General features: G+C 40.9%; 1 protein-coding gene across 3 annotated transcripts in view; it reads left to right on the top strand.

The window, feature by feature from the left end:
- Positions 1–17,769, top strand: part of csnk1g2b (casein kinase 1, gamma 2b) — a 70,090-nt gene that overhangs the window by 5,264 nt on the left and 47,057 nt on the right. For 2 of the 3 annotated variants that reach the window (XM_051670130.1, XM_051670131.1), the window contains one exon: positions 11,650–12,437. In XM_051670130.1, coding sequence (XP_051526090.1) covers positions 12,210–12,437 — 228 coding nt within the window. In that variant the 5' untranslated portion in view covers positions 11,650–12,209. Of the gene's footprint in view, positions 1–6,197; positions 6,260–11,649; positions 12,438–17,769 lie in introns of all 3 variants that reach the window. The other variant, XM_051670132.1, reaches the window with a different exon arrangement.

Here is a 17,769-nt window from a genome sequence, read left to right as displayed (position 1 = left end):
AACTGAGAAAATCCTGTGGAGGCTTGCGGAACCTAGCAAACTGCGTGCTGAGATGTTGTGCAAAGGCACTGCTTCTGGATATTGCATTGTGTAGTCCACAAGAACTAACACAAAGTGATGTCTGCGTGCCGCCATTCTAATGGCCCGACAAGGTCCATGCCAATTCTCTCGAAGGGGACCTCGATTAATGGCAGAGGACGCAATGGCACTCTTGAGGTGGCCGGTGGATTCACCAACTGACATTCACGGCATGCCGCACATCACCTGTGAACATCGTGAATGCCCGACCAATAGAAATGGGCCATTAGACAGTTGTGTTTTTTCTCGCCCTATGTGACCCACCATTGGATTATGATGAGTTGTCTGTAATAGCATTTCCCGACGGCTCTTCGGTATCAACAACTGGGTTGTATCTTCTTTTGTCTGAGCGTCCTGTGTCACTTGATACAACCTATCTCTAATAATTGAAAAGTACAGATAAGTGAGTGCAACATCTGTCTGGAGACATTGACCATCAATCACTTTCACTTGGTGTGCCTTAGGGTCTCGTCTTGTGACTGCTCCAGAGGGAAATACACAGCAGGTAATCCTCAAAGGGCTGGGGAAGCCAAGACTTCCCCCTCCCTTACATCATCCTGATGTGGAGCTGACGTAGATGGTGCTGGCTCCGCCTCCCCAGCAAGCCACACCACACACTGATACGCTTTGTTGCAGGACCCATCCACACACATTCCCCTCAGTAAAATTGTAAATTCCGGCCAATTCGTTCCCAAAATTAGTGGATGGGTGAGGCGGGAATTAACCTCAGACTCGACACTGTTTCTGTCCCCGAAATTGAATAGTGACTGTCACTATAGGGTAACTTTGAATATCCCCATGCACACACCTAACCTTCACATTCTGCCCAGTGCCCAAAGCCTCGTTTTGAAACAAACATTGGTGGATAGTGGTTTGAGTGAAGAGAGAGTGAGTGTGGAGAGAGAGAAACCGAGGGCTGCTCCACCTCCGGGTACACCGCCATATGGTCCTTGGCCAGCTCGACGGCCACTTCCAGCGATGCATGGCAGTGGCACTGGACCCATTCTGCTGTTCCGGTCAGCAGATGAAGGACAAACTGCTCCAGCACCACCAGATCGACGACTCCCTCCGTGTCACGCTCCTCTGCCAGCAGCCACTTCTGGCAGGCATCACTGAGCTGTTAAGCAAACGCAAACGGGCAGCCATGCTCACTCAGTGTCAGCGAGTGGAAGTACTGTCGTTGTTGCTCAGGGCTGCAGCCGACCCGTTGCATGATGGCTTTCATCAAGTCCTAATACACCAGGATGTTCGCTGCAGGCAGGTGTTTGGCTGTGAGCTGGACTTCCCCGGACAACAGCGACAGGAGGCGAGCCTCCCACTTTGATTTCATATATTTCCAGACCTCTGCCGACTGCTCAAACAGTTCGAGGAATGCCTCCAGTTCATCCTGTGTGCCCATTTTTATAAGGGTGATCAGAGGCATGGAGATTGCTGGGTCCAGGGTCACGGTTGGGCCTTCCCCCTGGTGTAGCAAGCTCCGGAACGCCTGCCGGTCCTCTGCTTATACTTGGAGATTCGCCTGGAAGCGTTGATCTTGCTCTCGACGTAGCTCAAGCATGGCCTGGTGTTCTGCCTGATGCATGCTGGCGAGAGATTGGATTACTTCGGCCAATGGCAAGGACTCCATGATGGCATATTAGCTTCCTCAGATTTCCCAGTTTTCTGCACCTCTGTAACAGGACTGGATGTTGTAGGAATGAGGAAGCGGGTTTCAGATAATGTCACACTCTTTTATTAACTCAAATACACACTGTAAAGCTTGTAAACACTCTCATGCGGGGTTTAGCTGTGTAGCACGCTCTCTCTCTTTCTCTGGGCTCTGGCGTGGTCTCTTCTTATCGCTTTTCCCGAATTACTGCAACAAGAAACAGCTGTTAGATTAATTGTCACCAGGGATAAATCCTTACTGCTTCACCTCTCCCTGGATGGACACTCAACCACGCCCTCTCCACACTCCTTTTGTGTTCCACAGAAGGGAGAAATTCATACAGACTTGGGGGTGAGTAAAGGCAGAAATTAAATTAAGTGAACTGCCCTTTAACTACCGGTTTAAGTCTTTTGTTAAAGGTATCTGCCAAGAACAACAACATAAATGGTTATGTTTACATGTACACCAATACTCTGATTATTGCAATAATCAGAATATAAGGAATAATTAGATTAAGATGTTTACATGATTTGGGCAAACCTCTTCAATCCAGTTTACATGCTACTTGTTAATACTCTGATTATTCACAGAGAAATCAGAATCAGAATGAGCTTTATTGCCAAGTATGCTTACACATACAAGGAATTTGTCTTGATGACAGGAGCTTCCAGTGTACAACCATACAAAAACAATACAAAAACAGCAGCAAGACTTGGATAATAATAAAAAAATAATAATAATTATACACATACGTACAGACACACATACATACACACATACACATGGGTAGTGCAAATCTAATACAATCTGTTATGTATAGTGTAAATACAAATCTGTTATGTACAGTGGAAATGTTTTTTTTTTTTTTTTCTCTCAGAGGAATGAAATGGCAAAAGAGCTTGGATGTGTTGGATAAGAAAGACTAAACTGTGTATTGCACATAGTTATTGCTCAATGGGGCAATTTAACTGTTCATGAGATGGATAGCCTGAGGGAAAAAAGTGTTCCTGTGCCTGACGGTTCTGGTGCTCAGAGCTCTGAAGTGTCAGCCAGAAGGCAACAGTTCAAAAAGGTAGTGGGCAGGGTGAGTGGGGTCCAGAGTGATTTTTCCAGCCTTTTTCCTCACTCTGGAAGTGTATAGTTCTTGAAGGGGGGGCAGGGGGCAACCAATAATCCTCTCAGCAGTCCGAACTGTCCTTTGTAGTCTTCTGATATCTGATTTCGTAGCTTAACCAAACCAGACAGTTATTGAAGTGCAGAGGACAGACTCAATGACTGCTGAGTAAAACTGTACCAGCAGCTCCTGTGGCAAGTTGAATTTCCTCAACTGGCGAAGGAAGTACAACCTCTGCTGGGCCTTTTTCACAGTGGAGTCAATGTGTGTCTCCTACTTCAGGTCCTGTGAGATGGTAGTGCCCAGGAACCTGAATGACTCCACTGCTGCCACAGTGCTGTTTAGAATGGTGAGGGGGGTCAGTGTTGGGGTGTTCCTCCTAAAGTCCACAATCATCTCCACCGTTTTGAGCGTGTTCAGCTCAAGGTTGTTTTGACTGCACCAGCAGCCAGCTGTTCAACCTCCCTTCTGTATGCAGACTCATCGTTATATCGGATGAGGCCGATGACAGTGGTGTCATCTGCAAACTTCAGGAGCTTGACAGAGGGGTCCTTGGCGATGCAGTCATTGGTGTAGAGGGAGAAGAGTAGTGAGGAGAGCACACATCCCTGGGGGGCACCAGTGCTGATTGTACAGATGCTAGAAGTGAGTTTCCCCTGTCTCACAAGCTGCTGCCTGTCCGTCAGAAAGCTGGTAATCCACTGACAGATAGACTAGGGAACAGAGAGTTGGTGTAATTTATTCTGGAGTATAGCTGGGATGATGGTGTTGAAAGCCGAACTGAAGTCCACAAGAAGGATTCTTGCATATGTCCCTGGTCTGTCCAGATGTTGCAGGATATGATGCAATACCATGTTGACTGCATCATCCACAGACCTGTTTGCTCGATAAGCAAATGGAAGGAAATCTAGAAAGGGTCCAGTGATGTTCTTCAGGTGGGCCAACACCAGTCTCTCAAATTATTTCATGACCACAGACGTCAGGGCGACAGGTCTGTAGTCATTAAGTCCTGTGATTTTTGGTTTCTTTGGGATGGGGATGATAGAGGAACGTTTGAAGCAGCATGGGACTTTACACTGCTCCAGTGATCTATTGAAGATCTGTGTGAAGATGGGGGCCAGCTGGTTAGCACAGGATCTAAGACATGCAGGTGAAACGCCATATGGGCCCTGCGCTTTCCTTATCCTTTGTAGTCGAAAGACGCGGCTCACATCATCTTCACAGATCTTAAGTGCAGGTTGAGTAGCAGGAAGGGGGAGGAGGGGGGTTGCAGGAGGTGTTGGTGTTTGTGTGAAGTGAAGGTCAGAGTGGGTGTGGGGTGTGAGATTGGGCCTTTCAAATCTACAGTAGAACACATTCAGGTCGTCAGCCAGTTGTTGGTCCACCACAGGGTTGGGGGTAGGAGTCCTGTAATTCGTAAGTTGTTTCATGCCACTCCACACTGACGCAGGGTCGTTAGCTGAAAACTTGTTTTTCAGCTTCTCAGAGTATCTTTTTTTTTTTTTTTTTAGCCATTCTGATTCCCTTATTTAGTGTGTTCCTGGCCTGATTGTACAAGACTTTATCCCCAACTCTGTAAGCATCCTCTTTGGCCTGATGAAGCTGCCCGAATTCCGCTGTAAACCATGGTTTGTCGTTGTTAAAAGTCCTAGTAGGAATGCACATATCCTCACAAAAACTAATATATGATGTAACAGTATCTGTGAGCTCATCCAGATTGGTGTCTGCAGCCTCAAAAACACTCCAATCTGTGCAGTCAAAGCAGGCTTGTAGTTCCAGCTCTGCTTCGTTGGTCCATCACTTTAAAGTCCTTAATACTGGTTTAGCAGATTTTAATTTCTGTCTGTAGGTTGGAAGAAGATGAACCAGACAGTGATCAGATAGTCCCAAAACTGCTCTAGGAACAGAGTGATATGCATACTTTATTGTTGTGTAGCAGTGATCCAGTAAATTTCTGTCTCTGGTGGGGCATGTGATGTGCTGTTTGTATTTGGGCAGTTCACGTGTGAGGTTTGCTTTGTTAAAATCCCCAAGAATAATAATAACTGAGTCCGGGTATTTTTGTTCTGTGTCTGTGATTTGATCAGCCAGCTGTTGCGGCGCTGCGTTCAAACACGCGTTTGGCACGATGTAAACACTCACCAGAATAAACGAGGAAAACTCCCACGGCGAGTAGAAAGGCTTACAGTTAATAAAGAGCGCTTCCAAATTAGGACAGCACATCCTCTTTAACGTTGTTACATCTGTACACCAACTTCCATTGATGTAAAATCATGTTCAACTGCCTCTCGTTTTCCCCGTTAACTCCACGATGCGATCCGCTCTGAACAGCTGGAAGCCCGGCAGATGTAATGCACTGTCTGGAATGGCTTCACTCAGCCAGGTTTCTGTGAAGTACAAGGCAGCAGAGTTTGAAAAGTCCTTGTTTGTGCGGGTGAGGAGATGTAGTTCGTCCGTTTTGTTAGGGAGAGAGCAGAGATTTGCTAGATGAATGCTCGGCAGCATTGTTCGAAAGCCGCACCGATGGAGCCTGACCAGCGCGCCTGCTCATCTCCCTCGCCTGTGTCTCCTAGCGCGTTTAAACAACACAGCCGTGCCTCCGACTAAAATGTCAAACAAAACGTCCGAATATTCAAAATCTGGGAAAATATTGACTGGCGTATGCTGTCGAATGTTCAGCAGTTCGTCTCTGGTAAAACTGACTGAAAAAAGATGACTAAACACAGGACAAACAAACAAAAATAACAAAGCAATAGAAGCGCTCCACACCGAGGCGGCCATCCGTGGCTCCATCATGATGTATGAAATGTGATGTTTAATTTTTTTTTAAATAAAATAATATTACAAAAAACATCTAGTTGCAAATGTGTATATTTAAATACAGCTTGTCATAAGGAAAATTAGTCAGTCAGTTTGTAAGTCTTTTTGAACTATTTATTAAAAGAACCATTTAATAAGAGTCATTTTCGACTACACTGGATGCGCTGTCTGTTTTGATATACTAAAAAGAATCGGTTCATAAAAGTCATTTGTGTGTCAGATTAAACGGGTTGCTCTGTCTGTTTTGTTTCACTAAAGATAATCGGTTCACAAGAGCCACTTGTGTGTCAGATTAAACAGGTTGCTCTGTCTGTTTTGTTTCACTAAACATAATCGGTTCACAAGAGCCACTTGTTTGAATCGGAAGACACGTGCTGGATGTTGTTGTGTTCCGCTCGTGAAGACAAACGCATTTGAAAGATGTACTTGCCATTTTTTTTGCAGTATACAGTCTTTATCTCACCAACATTCAATTTAGACTGCAAACAGACATTTATAACTCTGGAAAATATGTTTTCTTTTGCTGTGGGGCTGTAGATTCTGCAGTTGGGGAGCACCACTGCTGGAAAACAGTGCAAGAAACTGCAGTTTCACATGAAGTAAGTGCAGCTTTTGTTTCGTGATGTTTTTGAACCTGTGCTTGTGCGTAACATCATCCGTCTGCAGCACAGGCGCAGGCGCACTTTGGTCGGAGTGGAAGAAATGCGATTTAAAGCTTTTACATGACAGTATAAAGTGATTAAATATAAATACTCCACATATCTTACTGCGATTATCATTAGTCTGTTTATTAGCGTAATTGTAATATCATAATCGCAATATTCTGATTACATGAGCAAACAGTTTAATCCTTAATCGTATTGTAATCGCATTATGAGGGTGCATGTAAATCATAATTCAGCATATGATTGCATAACATCTTGCTGAGAAACAAGTGTCTGAAGCAGAGGACCATAATTAGGCTGTACTTTAAAAATTTTTCTATCTGAATAAAACTAGAGGTAAGAATTGTAACCCCCATGAGATTTAGATAAGATTTGTTGCAAATGTTCAGATGTTTTAGTAAGTTTTACCCCCAGAGCCCTTCAAAAGCCCCCAGTAAACACACACATATGTTGGGCCTCATGTATTCAGATAGAAGACAAAGGCAGGCCTAACACAGTCGTAAAACCTAACTCAGGCCCACATACCAAGTCATAAATCTTACTGATAAAAACCGCGCCAAAATCAAACAAAGGGAGTCCAAAACAGACTACAAATCCCATGAAGCCTTGCTCACTAAAGGATCGAACTCTAAACTCCTATTGGATGAGGCACACGACAGAACGCACCTCAACCATGACATCATCAGGAGTAGAAATACCTCTGAAATGCTTCCGGGATTTGCTTCCAGCAACTTTGCTCGCCATGCGTAGACGCAGCTCATCGCTGCTCTCAGGTGTAGCCTCGTGGCACAAGGAAGTAATGTCCGACTTGAAACTGTGGCCATACAATCTCCATCTCGTTGGACGAGTTGAGATTACTCTGTGTTCCACCGAACACTCTAACGGATCCAAAGGAGACCGCCGAGCAATCCGCATCTTCATCCGTTTGCCTGCAAAGTGAAGAGATAAAAGATTTCTCTTCCATCTTCAATCAAGTCGATGTCGCTGATTTCTCCGCCAGCCCGCCGAGAATCAACAGCCGTACCGCCCGCCGACAGAGCGAGGAAATGGCCTCCTGTCATCACCCGAGCCTCGAGGAACCGAGTCTGAGTGAAAGGACGGATGAACACACATTCTACCTGTGTCCTCATGCGATTCAAGTAAGAGGTTTACGTCTGGGCAGAGATAGAATATTATAGTGTGTTATTCATGTGTATCAGCGTTATTGCTTGTACAGTTTACTGACCGCAGAGTCCGCTCATTACGATTAATACTCAAGGTATTAATTATTACGAATGAGATTTGCTGTGTTGTAGTCCAACCACATTGGACTGTTATGCATTTCCACCATCGCGGGTGAGACCAGCACACTGAGTTTATCCATTAAAGAATCAAAGACCGCGGGATGGTTTACGAGCCGTCCACCGCGTCTCTGAGTGATAAACTAACAGCTGCTTTCTCTCCCACGATCGCAAAACCAGCTTTGGGGCCGTCACTTTATTCTCTCTCTCTTGTACTAACCACACACACACACACACACACACACACACACACACACACACGACCCCTCACAAACATTCTTGTACACATTTTTGGCTAGTAGATAGCTTTGTGGTAAAGCTCAGCTTTGACCCTAAGCTATCGTACAAGCGGATACACGCGGTAAATTGGTAGACGCCATTGACTGGTTTCTCTCCGCCCACATTCGCGGCCATATTCTCTGGCCGGAAGTCTCGCGTGACATACTCTCCACGAGAGTCACGTCCGCCATTTTGTGCGCGTCCCTCCTTACATACACACACACACACACACACACACACACCCTCATGTGTTATAGGATTATTTTGGTTTCCATATCTAATCATATCACTGTTTAGTTTGTAGTTGTAAGTCGGAAGTTTATTGACTGCATTGTATTAATTATTAATTGATATTACTGCATAAATAAACTTTGTTATATTTCAAAGAGAAGTGTTTTGGTTTGTTTTGCATACACCTGTGTCACATGCTGACGGGATGTCAGTGCTCGGATTCAAGCCTTCATTCATTGTTTTTTTCCGAAAATCGATATTCTTCGGATGTCGATTTTCCTAAGAAAACAATCTAATATTGAGACTGTTATACTATCTGGTTATTAGTCCCTGATTCCAGGGTGGTGCCCTGTCAATATTAATCCTTATTAATATTCTATTGATTTTTGATAATTGATCATTATCTTTTAAAGGATTTAAAAAAAAAAAAGCTAACATTGATTCTCATCAATGTTCTATTGATTTTAATAATTAATAATTGTCTTTGATAATTATTAATTATTGCTAATAACCAAACCTGCTCCTAAACGTAGCACACTACATTTATTGTAGCCCCATATGAGGTTTTAATGAGTTGGATTCAATTAATTAATTTAAATATTAATTAAAAAATAAATAAATAATTATTAATTATTTCTGATAGTAATACTGAATAACCTGAATGCAAACATGAATAACCCATCTATAATGATTCTAAGGTTGTTTTAAGCTATTCCTCCACCAAGTCAATATCTTTTGGTGGTTTGACAGCTTGAATGAGACCCATTCAAGGCTACATACAGAGAAACTGCATAATTAAAAGTCGCAATTTCTAATCGTTCAGTTTGCACCGGTACATCAGTTTCATATACAAACCTTAACTGTGCTAATAATGTTGAAAATAAAGACTCAAAATCCCCCAATAATGTATTAGATGTTTTTCCACTGAGCTGATTGTGCATTGCACATCAGCTCTGGTTGGGTATCCTTTTACAGCTAGTCTAAGACTGTTCCAGTGTCCACTGTTCCAGACAGCCATTGATTGGTTTAAGTGCATTTTCTGAAGGAAAGCACAGTCATCTTTCCAATAGTTCTTGCATTACCTACTCTGAGACTTGCTTTTCCATTTACATTAGCAGCATTTCTGACCCTGAATGGGATGGGGGGGTGGTGTGCAATACAGATCTCTGACCTTCTACAGAGCTCCCCCTCTTGGTTATCAACCATACAGGTGTCATCAAAGCACTCATTGGAATTGGAAAGTGATACCAGCACTGTAAGGCTTGTAATTCTCAACCGTTCTGTTCACATTTTGAAAATCCCATGATTTGGAGGCAGACCAGCTAAATCTGTCACAAACAGGCTCCCATTCTTCAGACTACCAAAACTGTGACTTGGGTGTTTTTTTTTTCTCTCTCTTTTTCTGTAAAGAAACTTGATCCATTTGCTTCTCAATTCTGGTTTCTTCATAGAGTGAGGGTGCCATCTCATCATGCATATTCTTCTAGTGTGTAGCGGGCAGTATTCTCTCTCTCTCTCTCTCTCTCTCTCTCTCTCATGCTATTATTGATTCATTTATTGGACCTTGAGGTAATCTGAAAATGGATTCCATGAACATTGTGGACCAGGATTAGTGTCTGTGTTTGAGTATCCCATGATGCCTTAGTCCAGCATCATATTCTGCATGTGTTTATTTAGTGCATTTATTTGTAAGGACTGGGTGGCCTTTCAAAATTAGAATGGTTGTATATATTATAAGATCCTGATCTTCTCATTTGGTCTGTCATTTTCTACGTAAAGAAGGTACTAGATTCACTTACTGATTCAAATTAGGAATGCATGGATATGCCGTTTCTGGGCCAATAATGTTAACAAATAATCAGCGACTTGATATGGCTGAAACAATAATCACAAATTTTACCTTTTGCATCCAACTTCAGCACCAGCTAATCAGCTAGCAAACGGACACAGATTTGGCGTTGTTTAAAAGCTTAAAATCTGGACTTTACAAAGCAAAGCCAATTTGACACTCTTAACTGCTTTTTAATTTTCTGACAAATTATTAATATGGTATTTAATAATTTCTGTAATATAATCATAATAGGATATCTTATGTCTTTGGAAAATACTCAAGTAGAATATAACAAGCATTAGCTATTTGTTTCACTCTTAAACTATAGTGAGTATTTGCATGTTAAAAAAAGATGGATTATATGTAGTGATAAAAGGGGGCCTGGGTAGCTCAGCAAGTATTGATGCTGACTACCACCCCTGGAGTCGTGAGTTCTAATCCAGGGGGTGCTGAGTGACTCCAGCCAGGTCTCCTAAGCAACCAAATTGGCCCAGTTGCTAGGGAGGGTAGAGTCACATGGGGTAAACTCCTTGTGGTCGTGATTAGTGGTTCTCACTCTCAGTGGGGCGCGTGGTAAGTTGTGCATGGATCTCGGAGAATAGCATGAGCCTCCACATGCTGGGAGTCTCCGCGGTGTCATGCACAACGAGCAACGTGATAAGATGCGCGGATTGACGGTCTCAGAAGCGGAGGCAACTGAGACTTGTCCTCTGCCACCCGGATTGAGGTGAGTAACCGTGGCACCACGAGGACCTACTAAGTAGTGGGAATTGGGTATTCCAGATTGGGAGAAAAGGGGATAAAAAAAAATTATGTAGTTTAAAACACGCATATCTTTTATACAAATGTAATCTTTTTGTTCAGATTGGTTTCATAAATTTCTTTTAAAACATTTACAGCATTTTCTACAAAAAAAAATTATTTAATGACTAAATGTCATGTGGTTTAACCATCAAATAAAAGGTGTTTACACAACTAAATCATTAATTTCAAAAGTTTTTAAAAATGTTCTAAGGTGGAATATATATATAAAATCATGACTTTTTGGGTCAAGAAGTTTTCTCAGGGTTACACCACATGACCTGCACAAAATGTGCCTTTTCATAAAAAATGTCAAAATCTCATATTTGTTTTTTTAAAACTTCACTCTCAGACTAGGGGATAAAGGGGTCCTCTCTGTTTTATGATTTTTGTCAACTTAAACATCTTATGGCTACCACCAACATGTTAGTTACTTCACATGACTTTGATTTGGTGGAATTATTTTTTCAAACATTAATTATATTTTAAAACACAATTGTCTTAAGGCTTATTTGTTAAGATTATTAATTAAAACTCTTACTCTGCAATACTCCAATTTTTTTGTTTTTATGAATTTCAGGTTTTAATGAGACAGAATTTGTATTTTTATTTTATTTTTTTTAATTTTTTTTTTACTGCTCTAGACAGTTACACCACATGAGATTTTTTTTTTTTTAAACCCCAGGAAAATAAAATGACTTTGAACTTCAAAATTGTAAAGTATGTTCATCATAGAGATTAATTCAAATAATTGTTTTGTGTAAATTGCATTTATGTATTTTAAATAATATATGTGGAAAAACAGCGTCACATCATTGACCCAGTTGCGCATGTAAGGGAAGCATTTACAAAGTTTTTGCAATTCTAATTAGTAATCTACTTCTCTTTTCAATGTCTTTTAGGTATCAAGAAAAAAAGGAGTCTTCTGCCTGAACCTGTTACTGCTGGTTTTGTCTGAGACCGCTTACAGCAGTGTTAGAACATGAAGAATGTTCACTGTATTACCCAAGACTGACTTCAAGGAAACCATGAGGAGTACAAGAGGACGTTCACTGGTCGCACTTTAGTCCCACTAGCAGGAATTGTGTATGTGTCAGTGTTGAGGAGCACATGTGGGTGGATGTGTGCGTGCGTGCGTGTGCGTCTGTATGTATGCGTATGCTAGCATAACCTGCCTGCTTCAGGCAGTAACATGCTACTCTGAGGGCAACTCTACAGAAAAGGAGTCCCATCCACCCATGGATTAATGCAAGGACAACGTGTTCAGTGATACCCACTGCATCTGCAGAAGACATCAGTTTCTGCTTCTCTAAAATCAGCAGTATATATATATATAATTTTATACCCCCTCACCTGTGTTGTCTTGCCATCATCCCCACACATTCCCTGGGGGTTGTTTTGGAACCTCTCTATTTTGCATGGCAGGGGAGTAACCGTGGAGAGGCCAGGGTATCACAAGCTTATGGATTTTGAGAAGAGAGGTGGGAAGGGGGAGACTGAGGAAGGGAAAAGGATGTCCAAAGCAGCCAGTAGCAGGACTGGACATGGGGGCCGGGGAACGGGGACGAACTCTGGGGTCCTCATGGTCGGCCCCAACTTCAGAGTTGGGAAGAAGATTGGATGTGGAAACTTTGGTGAACTGCGGCTGGGCAAGAACCTCTATACCAATGAATATGTGGCCATCAAACTGGTAAGAATTCTTGTGCAAAGAGAAGTATTAAAAATATCACCTCTTCCCCATATTTATGTGGGTATTTTAGTTTTTAGTAATTTTATTTTAGTCCTTCACTTTACATGAAGCATGAATTCATCTAAAAATTCCTGTTGCAGTTTTTGAATAAGCATCAACTTTGCAATAATTGTTAATGTTGCATATTTTAATATTAGACCTGGTAGATTTATTTACTCCACTGTCTTTCAAAGTTGTTATAAATATCCCTATAATAACTTACAATTTTAATCTACCTACTTAAAGTTTTCTGTTTAAGTGAAAGCATAATTACATGAATTGCACAGACCACATCATCTTGGTTATGTACAGCGGATCAGCTGTCCTCAGTGGGACAACTTCAATAAATGTAACTAGTGTAACTTTGGAAGCAGAATTGGGCAATATCTAATGGGAAGAGCACACATTACTTTCCCTGTTCAACTTTTAACAAGTATAATAAATCAGGATGACTGTTTGTTGACATACTCACATTTTTATCTTCCTATTAATGAGCAAATAAGACATTTATTGATGGGTGACATTATGGGTTTTCATTTCCGAGAAAGATTATACCAGTTATGTTTCACATTTTGCTAACTTTGGCTGGCTTGCTGTGTAAGGTACAAAAAGTGAAATGGAAAGTAAACCCAACTGAGCTGTTTCTGGGCTACTACAACAAATGCTACTCTGTCATTGACTCTTGAGTGAGTGTTAAAGCTTTACTTCCAAACAAACAGTTCAGTTTATCCTTAAGATGCAGTAAAGTACTGACAGATTACAGTGCTATTTAAAGTCCATGTTTTGTGATCATTATGATCATTGTGACGTAACATCTCCTGACACACACTGTGGACTCGAAGTTGGCCTCTAAACATGAGTGAACATGAAGAGGGCCTTTAAAGAAATACGTGTCCAACATTTTCTCAGAGGTGTGAAGTGATTTTATTGCCCCAGGGACTGTCATACAGATCTGGGTTAAATTATTATAATTTTTTTTATACATGTATAATTTCATTCACAGGTCTGTACTAGGCTTCTAAACAGTTTGACGGACTACTGAATGTACACTGACATATTCGATTTGTGCTGCATCCAAACAGAAGCTCAAAGTTCAGTGCTATTTAAAGTCCATGTTTTGTTTTATTATTCAATAGGAGTTTTATAGGGATCATATTAAGCTGTTGATGGGAGGTCCTGTGTCCTGAGTAACTTGGCACCATGAGAAAGGGATTGTCATTGATAGCGTGCACACAGTCATAGTCGCCCTCCCACCCGGATTCTTCAGTAAAGGATATATGATTATCTTTGCATTAGTAACGTCAAGGTCTTCATTATCTTTCCATCTTTGCCTATGAAAGTGTTTTTTTTTACCGCTCAAAAAGCTAAGTCAAGCACTGTAATTTTGAAGCTAGAGCTAAAATTATTTACGTACAATGATGCACCCATGCCATTGCATTTCTGTCGACATCTTCAGCCGTAATACATCTTGATTTATGTATTTGTCCTGAAATGACTGTTAAGGAACCATCATTTTGACCAAACAGCTATTGTAACCAAGTTGTTTTCTACACTGTTTTTCACCAAATTAATAAATGTTATTTATATGCACCCATATACCTATTAGGGCTGCAACAGTACATGTATCTACACCGAACCGAATGGATACAGGGCCTTTAGTACAGTACACGCAGTCACATGAATGATTAGGCTACATACCTTAGCATGCTTGAAACTAATATCGAAACATATAACGAACAACACAAACCGCATGGAACTAAAATGAAAAAAGATTGTGGAGCAACACGGGACCGCACGGGACCAAAACTTAAAAACAGAGCACCACATGGTACACTAGAATCTGCGGATCACATAAATGCATGAGAGTTTATGCAGACAGTTCTTTCATCAACGTGCGTGCTGCCTCGGTGGCTTTCAATTTTGCACGCTGTCTCCGTATTTATATCCGCGTCTCCCGCTGATTGCCCTTAGATGCGATACACAAAATAGAACAGCCTTTCTGTGCTAACAGAGCCACCTCTCCTCTGATAATGTGGATATTCTGTTTTTCCTGATTTTTTTTATTTTTATTTTTTTAAATTAAGTACAAGTGGTGAGCTGAAAGGCAAAAGACATAGAAATCTGCACTGCTAATGTCTTAATTTTGTTACAATTATTATAATTGCACTTTTTTCCTTTTATTATTATTTATGTTTGTATACGATATACATATAAGAGGCTCTTATGTTTTGTATTGTAATTTCGTTGAAGAAATAGTACGGTCATGTATAAATGAGCCTTCCCAATAAGAATTGTTGCCCATCAGCCACTGTGTTTTCAAAATAAATAATTTAAAGAAAGATACTTTGTTTTCATTGCTGTACTGAAACCGTACTGAACCGTGACCCCAAAACCGAGGCACGTACCGGACCGTGAATTTTGTGTACCGTTGCAGCCCTAATACCAATGTATACAATTAAACAGAAATTTGTACCTCATAATGTACATATATTTTAACTATAACATTTTAATATACTGGATGAACAATGCCATGTGGAGACTTACCTGAAAATTTTTCAGTGATAAAGAAAAAAAATAGTTAAAGTTTGAACTGAAATAAATGTAATGTACCGACCTGAATGCAGCTAAGCTATTGAAGTTTAAATCAGTCCTAAGAAACGACAGGGCCGGTTCTAGACGTTAAGAGGCCCTAGGCTACATTTATGTTGGAGGCCCCCCTCCCCTCACAAAACATATTTCTGATTTAGATACTAAAAGAATGTATGTTAGAGCAGTAATGTAAACATCAGTTTTACTTCGGAGTAGTTCACACAGTTAATTGATGTTACAATAGGTGTGTTCGACTTTATGCAGGCCTGTGCAGACTGATTGGTACCTGATTAAAAGTAATGCATATTGGTAAGACATTTGTTTTTAGTAGAATTTGTCTCTTTTATTTTATTTTTATTTTTTTTTTCAGAATGGTCGATTTAAAAAAAAAATATATATATATATATATTATTTTACAAAGTGGTAGCTGTATAATCAATTAAATAATCACTTAATCACACAATCTGTTGAAAGTATAATTTCTTTCAAAGATTCAGTGCCATAAACTTGTTCTTTCTCAAAGGTGCTCATTGTAGCAACCTAGTAACTTCTAAACAAATCTTTGTTACCTGATTAAAACATGCATACCCTTGTCTCACAAGAGCTGCATTGCAGCCAGCCAATCAGAATGGATATTAGAAAATGGATATATAATATAATAGAAAATGGATATTCTGGCAGCTCTTGCCATTTTTGCTGCAATATGCCCTGGATTGGAGTCGTGAGCTCCAATCCAGGGCGTGCTGAGTGACTCCAGCCAGGTCTCCTAAGCAACCAAATTGGCCCGGGTGCTAGGGAGGGTAGAGTCACATGGGGTAACCTCCTCGTGGTTGCAATTAGGGGTTCTCGCTCTCAGTGGGGAAAGTTGTGCGTGGATCGTGGAGAGTAGCATGAGCCTCCAGTGCTGTGAATCTCCGCGGTGTCATGCACAACGAGCCACATCATAAGATGCGTGGATTGACTGTTTCAGAATCTGAGGCAACTGAGACTTGTCCTCCACCTGGATTGAGGTGAGTAACCGCGCCACCACGAGGACCTACTAAGTAATGGGAATTGGGCATTCCAAATTGGGAGAAAAGTGGATAAAAAACAAAAACAAAAGAACAGACCACTTAAAACCTCTTATCTGTCAACCAACAATATGAATAGCCTATTAGAGGAAGTTTCTCTAAGAAACATGCGGAATTCAGTGTTTCTGAGTCAAAAACTCTCCAATCTCGTTGTCTGTAATTCAAGCATATAGATACTCACAGAATTGTGGGAAACTTTTTATTTGATCGCCTCAGTTTGTGCTGCTCTTGTTTTTTGCGTGAAAACGTGTATTGCGGCTCTTGAGCGCGGCAACGCGCAGCGTAGAGGGAACATTGCAGTACCTCAACCCTCAAAACTTGTCTGAAAACTTTTGGAACCCTAAACAGTAAGTAAAAAGCACTTTATTCACAATGTTGCTTATCGCCAGCAAAATCATTGTGCATATATTATGAATATTCAGTATTTCCCACCTTGTCTCAAGAGATTCAAGAACTTTATTGGACATTTGTCTGAAGCAAACAGAGGCAGAACGATGCATGTCTGTTTTTCACTGAACACCAAACCTCAAAACACCCACAGTCCTCACCAGCTGGCTGCTGCTTATTTAATGAGTACACCACAAGTTTGCACTGTCAGTTAAACATTCTCTGTGTTGTTTGATCTTGACATACTGTAACTATGATAAAGCCTGAAAATTAACTGCCTTTTTGGAATATTTGCTCCATATTTGCTGCTGCAAGTTCAGAATTAATTTAAAGCAGTAGTTCACTCACCATCATTTATTTGCCCGTACATCACTTATATTTTATTTTGTTCCTAATGTAGGGTTAAGATATTGTGGTTTTCCAAAAAGAGGACACTTTTTTTGGGAGGGGGGATAATAGTGTTCAAAACTGTGTTACTATGAATGCAAACTTTAATACAGTAAAAAAGACACTCTATTAGCATAACATAAATATATATAAATAAACATTTCCAACATTCTTTTGAATGTCCATGTACTAAAATAAAATATTTGATGCCATGAGTGTACCTTCATTTACTATTACTATTATTTTGAATGGCCATGGAAAATGAAGCAATGTGATCATTTTACCTGGTCGCAAAAAGTAGTCTGTTAATTTACCTTATGAACTTTCACCTATTGCTGACCCTTTATGCTTGGCAGAGATAATGTGTGCTTCTAAATCACTTGCACCTTTATTAGCAACTGACACATAAGTGCCAGCTTTACATGTCATTCATCCTGCTTCCCATGGATCTCGACCTGGATGAAAACATGGGAATTTTTTGTGCAAATCTTCTGTAGATTTGCACTTTCGTTTGGGCATTTTTTTCCACTCAGCTGTCATTTGCTGCTACTGTCAAGCAACTGTTTGATGCCGAACACAACAGCACTTCGCGCGTTCGCAGAGAGATTGACAGGCAGGAATTTGGCCAATAGTTGCTGCAAGCCTCTTATAATCGACCAATTGGTGTGCGAGAAGGTGGGACTTACAAAGAGGGGTTAAAGCATGCAAATATGCGCACACACAATGAAGTATTAGACCAGATGCACATCATAATGCAACTAAAGCCGAATCCCGGACATTTTCGCAAATTTAGAAATAGAGTTTTACTGAAAAAGAGGACATGTCCGGGAAAAAGAGGACGTATGGTCATCCTACCTTAT

The sequence above is a fragment of the Myxocyprinus asiaticus genome, chromosome 33 (genome assembly GCF_019703515.2).
Source record: "Myxocyprinus asiaticus isolate MX2 ecotype Aquarium Trade chromosome 33, UBuf_Myxa_2, whole genome shotgun sequence".
Classification (NCBI taxonomy): domain Eukaryota; kingdom Metazoa; phylum Chordata; class Actinopteri; order Cypriniformes; family Catostomidae; genus Myxocyprinus; species Myxocyprinus asiaticus.
Note: the sequence above shows the minus strand (reverse complement) of the source record. Positions and strands in the feature narration are given on the sequence as shown.